The sequence below is a fragment of the Nicrophorus vespilloides genome, unplaced genomic scaffold, assembly GCF_001412225.1.
Source record: "Nicrophorus vespilloides isolate i.1.1-1 unplaced genomic scaffold, Nicve_v1.0, whole genome shotgun sequence".
Taxonomy (NCBI): Eukaryota; Metazoa; Arthropoda; class Insecta; order Coleoptera; family Silphidae; genus Nicrophorus; species Nicrophorus vespilloides.
Window position 1 is genome coordinate 1 of NW_017095492.1, and position 6,429 is coordinate 6,429.

General features: G+C 32.1%; 1 protein-coding gene across 1 annotated transcript; it reads left to right on the forward strand.

Annotated features, from left to right (window-relative positions):
• Positions 1-2,735: 2,735 nt before the first annotated feature.
• Positions 2,736-4,341, forward strand: LOC108564038. The gene is made up of 2 exons (XM_017922961.1): positions 2,736-2,987; positions 3,043-4,341. Exon 2 carries the CDS (start codon positions 3,071-3,073, stop codon positions 3,386-3,388), a length of 318 nt encoding a protein of 105 aa, XP_017778450.1. The 5' UTR covers positions 2,736-2,987; positions 3,043-3,070; the 3' UTR covers positions 3,389-4,341.
• The last annotated feature ends 2,088 nt before the right edge of the window (positions 4,342-6,429 follow it).

A 6,429-nucleotide genomic window follows, 5' to 3' on the forward strand; every position in this document is an offset into this window, starting at 1 on the left:
GTTTTATAAAAAATACATACTTTAGTTTAACATGATAGTAGAGACTGGTATGGGCTTTAACCTTTTTCGGTTAGAAGATTAGGGATAGATACACAAAGAGCAAATAATGGAGTGACTAGGTACGAGATAATAATAACAGTACAAACCAGGACATACTATGATAGAATACTTAACTTTATAGAAAACACAACATAGAGTACACGGTTAATAGAAAAACATGACATAATAGTAAGGGAAAAGCTAAGCTAGAAAAGAATGTTGTTGCACTGAATTCGCGCAACACATCATAACACTGTGGAACACAGTACAACACAACAGGGCGAAATAAGTATAGGCCAGAAGTGAATAAATGGGCTGTGGTGTGGTTTAGGTCACTTTGGTTGAAGATAAAAATTTTGGATTGATATCTTCTAAGAGGTGGCAGTGCCCGTGCCAGTACAGCTGGGCTTTGGGTCTTTTGGAGAGCGATGCCCTAAAGTATAATATGCGAGTCGGCCTTGGAGTTTTTTTTTATGAAGTAATGGTTGTTAGGAGACAAGGTCGATTTTTCGTATTTTCGCTCAAGTTGGAGGATTATTTTGAATGATAGGGGAGCTAATGTGAATTCTTTATATGTTTCGGCGGAGCAATCGCCTCTTTTAGATCGGTGGCAGAAAAGAAGGTTTAATCGTTGGTTGGCTTTCTTGAGGGGGCTTATTATTTACCACAAAGCTAGATAGAATTTATTTCAAAAAAAATATATTTTCAAACTATAATTCTCTACTAATTTATGATGTTCGTACATCAAGCTCGAAATAAATGGGGTCCATTAAATATGTTACAAGTGGTAATACAGTGTTTGGCTGAAGCGCAGATGCATTCGGTTTTATTTCATTTGGCATGTAAATTAGTAGTAGCAATAGTGTGTGTGTATGAGTGTGCTCGAGTATTAAATTCTGGAAATGTCATTTGCAAAGTGGGCTGAGAACTGTGACCTTTGTGAGGCAAAAACAGTCAATACAACACATGCACACACCTCTCTCTTTCTTTCTCGTCTCTCTCTCTCTCTCTCTATGTGTCTTTCTCTAAATATATATATATGGGGTGTGTGTATGGCATGTCCCAATTTTATTAACCTTTTCCGTTTTATTATGCTTTCCCATTTCCATTCCAACCGGAAAATGAAATGTCAAGCATCCGTGTGGATAGGGAGAAAAAAAAAGGAAAGTTATATTTTCCTTTTTCAATCTTTTTGTATTTATAGAACAATTTGTTGTAATTTCATATTATTTCCTTAATACCAATATAAACCATTTATATAATATTGAATGTAATAAATTACATTAAAAAAACTGAATTCCTCAACAGGAAATCTGGCAATCAAGTACTTGTCATTATTTTAGAAAAAAAATAAGTTTTCATAGTGCATTTAGAAACAAATTATTTTCAACAGATTCAGATACTGTACTCGATAAAGTATTGTATCCCGTACATTTATAAAAATTAAAAACTTTTAAAATTTTTGCAAAACTGAAATAATATCTGAAGAATACAGTGTTCTTTCAGCATGAAATATTATACAAGCTCGATGACACATTAATTAATATTAACAGAAAGATTTCGGTCGATAGTCCAATGGTTATTGTGATCAATAAAGATGAATGAAAATTCAGTAATGTATCACAAAAAAAAAAACAAAATAGACCAAAAATCGCTATAAAATATTTATAAAAAATACATATAATCATTAATATATCTTAAGAAAATCTAAATTATCAATAAGAAAAGTACACTTAACTATCATGATATATAATCAAAATGATATGTAATTGTTTGAAGCAAACGGCATATCTAACATTAATCTTTAAATATACCAATAAAAAATTATAGAAAATTTAATCCCCTGTTTATGTATTACAAGATGTCATTTATTTCATAAGACAGCCATGAATTAGATAGAAAAGATATAATTGAGATATCGTTTTATATCTAACACAACATACTTGCTTGCATTTGTACTGCGATCCTATTATTTATAATATAAACTAAATTTCTAGATTTTTATTCTTTATTTCTAAGAATAATTTCCATTTTGTCATAATTAAGACGAATTTCATAAAACTATGTATCTCGTTCTATTATAGAATTAAATTGTAAACCTAAATTATATAGAGTTTTATGATCAATACTACAGATTTGCAATATATAATTAAATCTTAAGATTATAATTATATGAATAAATAAATAAGATGATTAAAACAAATTAACCCTTTGCAGCCCTTTTTATTCAAAAGTTTATAAAAGCACTCCTTTAATCATAAAAAAAAACATCTTACCTGATTTTTTTCATTTTTCAGCATTACCTACTGTTAAAAAACATCTAGCTTCTATTCACATTACTTGCTGCCAACAGTTTTAATTGTCAAAAGACACAGTGATTCTCAAGTGATTAGTAGATATCTATTTTTTTAAGATTTGACAAGTCGTTGATTAATTGTAGTGGGGGTCGATGAACTCTATATGGTGGTTACAAGTTTCGAACTCACCATCTTCGTATTGGATGTTGTGTCACATGCGATCATAAGTCATTAATAACTTTGACATTTATAACATGGTTGGTATAAGGATATGCATGCTGCCAAGGTTATTTATTTTGAGGCAAGTCATATCATTTCAAGGTTTACAAATGATGGATTTTATTATCATAGGCCATTGACTTAATCATTTTAGATATAGGTTGGTACAAGGATCTGCCTTGTTGCTATGGTTATTTATTTTGAGATCTAGTAAAGTCAGTTCAATGTTTACATAATTTGACATTTATTATAATGTTGGTATAAAGATGTGCATGTTTCTATGGTTATTTATTTTGGGTCCATGTCAGATCACTGTTTACATATGACGAAAAGTGAATATTTCAGAATGTCAAGAATGCAATGGCGTAACGTGGGAATCTATAAAGTTTCCGCGTGACGCCACTGCCTGTCGTCAGGCATCCGATCCGAATGGTTGGATACGAATCCCTTTTCTTTGGCTAATATAGTGAGCTTCTCTTGTTTGCAGAGCGAGCATCCGATAAACGGCGGGCAGGATGAATCTGATGTTCAAGAAGAACTTCGCCGAGCAGAAGACGGCCCGCGGCAAGGCGATAGGGTCGAAAGGGAGCAGCGGAAGGCACACGGCGAAGAGATCGAGCCGCGAGCAAGGATACACGCCCATCGAGGAGCACCACTACAGGACGCATCTGTTCTTCAGCCCGCCGAGGTGCAGCTACAGCACGGAGAACGTCGAAGGTAGGGCAAGGAGTGCTAATCGAATTAGGACAAATCCGATTCGATTAAAGCTCGGGGCCGCGCCGTTGCGTAACCAATCAAATTCATCGTCCGCAACAATAAAGCCAACAATGTAAATACATTTGTGTGTGTGTATATTTATAGATAAATATAGATGGACGCGGAGATTTATTAGATTAGGTTCGCGCGTAGACGCGGGAGATTCAATCCTCTGGGTTGTCGCGTGAAAATAGACCCACCTTGACACAAATATTATTTCGCGGTACTTCTCTACATCTCTCTTTTCCGTCCATCCATATAAATATATACGCGTATATTTATATATACTCACTCGGCCCGTATGCATACAACTCGGACCCACTCTGATTCATTATTTTAATTGACATTTTGTTTTTTTTACTCGAAATCTATTTTTTTTTGTTGGTTTTGGTCAATAAGGACGCGCGGTGTATCGCCACTCCGCTACTTGGCAGATGAAATATACTTGGTAGTTTCTTAGTAGATGTCGCGCGCTTCCCTCCGTCTCTCTCTGGCTCTTTGCTGCCAGCGATCCTGGACCATCCGTCCTCTCGCTCGTCCCGATATCCATTCTTCTCGAAAAAACAATCCGAGTGTGTGTGCATGAACACCGCCTCCACCTCCTCCTCCGCCACCTCCTCGGCCACCGCCGCCGTCGCTCGAAACAAAGGTGAGACACTTTCAAATATTTATCAAACTTTTCCTCGATTATAAATATAAATGCCGCCGCATCCGTGCTGCCCTGTCCGACGCCGCTATTCTTAGATTCGAATTACGCCATCACCGCGTCATACCTTGCAGCTGGTTACATCCAAAAGACAATCTAATTCAATACATGTTGCATACCCAAAAAAAAAGACTAATAATTTTATTTTGATGTGAATCAAACAAGTGTAATACCATTAATTTATCATTTTCATTTAAAAAAACATACCAGTATTCTAATCTACGGGTAGCATAGGTTAGGTCAGTTTAAGTTTAAAAAAGAAGCAGAGCATGAGTCAAGTTTACTTACCTTGATTTTGAAACTTTTCCACGGTTTTTAAAAACAATAATGATTTCTAAATACACTTCAACTTCGTACAATCCGTTCCTGGAGACGGTTGGTTCGACTTTCAAGTTGTTCGACTTTCGAGAAACAAAGAACATACATATATTTAGTGGCGGATTATTCATTAAGGCAATAAGACACGTATCTAAGGACCCTAAACGAACCAAGATATTTTTCTATTTACAAAATTTACAAAATACTTTTGTTTTTAGTATTTTTAGGGCTAACCACATATAATTTGTCCCAACTATCCTTCATATGCTACTGCATACATTTATCATTTTCTTACCATTCAACAAATGTTGGAGCATTTTGACTAAACCTCGAACTTTGATTCGAATTTTATTATAATTTTATTTATTTATAAATTCTTATAATTAACATGTCTATAAACTCTTTAAATAAATATTAGAGTATTCGAGTATGCAGAGTTTAAGTCAGTTTAATATTTAAGAAACGAGAGTTTCAATTAAGTTTAGTTATTTTGATTTTGTTTCTAAAATTCGAAAACAATTCATTCAAGGAAACGGTTCTAATTTCAATAAAATAAAAGTGATTCGAGTGTTTAGGTCTACGGATTGCATAGGTTGGGTCAAGAAAGAGATCATAACTTAAGTTTATTTACCATTATTTTGAAACATTTCCAAACTTTTTTTTAAATAATTGTTTCTAAATATACTTGAACCTCAAACTCTGATAATAATCCATACCTAGGATAATTCATCAATTGTCAACTTTCGAGAAAAAAAAGTATTTAAGTAAATTAATGTTTCTTTTCATTTAGTTGTGGAATAGGTAAATTGCCTTCATTCATTAAGAAATCACTAGTTGAGTATTATTATATTAACACCACTTGATTTTTCTTTAGAGATAAACCTGTCAAAAGTTTCAATGTTTGTTCGAATTTCAAGTTGTTTGTAAACACCTATATCAAACACTTCTTTGTTATTTATTTCGTTATGCTTTATTATAATAGTTCTTTTTTAACTATATTACAATATCATCAGAACATAGGTTAAATTAGTTTAAGTTTATGAAAAAAAAACAGTTAAATCAAATTTATTAAACTTAATAGTTTTTCCAGAAAAAAAAATATATAATTGTTTACTAAGTACTTATACAAGATATTTTTAATGTAATCCATAGGGAAAATACTTTTAAAATAGTTTTATGCTACTACTTGTAAAATTAGAGTGTAATGCAGTGATTTTCAACCGGTAAGCGGGGATTTTTAATTAATTAAATTATTTTCTACTGAAATCGAAGACACAATAAGTGTACATAACAAAATAAAAACATCTTCATAATTTCAGTTTAACAATATGATCAAGTATACCATTAAATATAGAAGTTAAAAAACACTGGTGTAGTTCGTTTTTATTTGTGCTTAGAATATTTTCTAATCGTAATAAACTTTATAAATAATTTTATAGAATTCAATACAAATAAGAACTTATTGTTCATATTTACTGTAATATTGTAAAGTGTACTAAAGTGCAGAATCAATTAGATGCCTTGCCGTATATATAAGTATAAAGAAGTATTAGGAAATGTTTGATCAATAAAGGCAACATACACTGTACAGTATACACATATTTTGTGCAAGAAACTACAGCAGTGTGGCACATGATTGTAATGTGTATTTTCGCGAGTGCAATTATTGACTGCAGAAATACATTTTGCTTTAATATCGGAGTAAAGTTTTTACGTCGAATGCGACCAGGTCATAATATTAGTCATAAAATAGAGAGCACGTAACGTAAATGCTAGGCACTAATTTCAATTAGATCATAGATTATCCCGAAGCTTGTCTGTTTGTTTTTTTTTTTATTTAGTGTAACAAACTAAGATTAGTATTACAACGGGAAATATGAATTTGTATACAAAAATTATTTTAAAGTTCATTTCAATTGAAGTAGAAAGTAATATTGTTAATTTAAAAAATTATCCATAAAATTCAGATAATTACTTAATTACAATTATTGCTAAAAAAAAATAAACGGAACTAAATGTAAATATTCATCAATTATTATAAATTAATCAATATATTTCTACTTCCATCAAAATATATTGAAAATCTGTGAATAC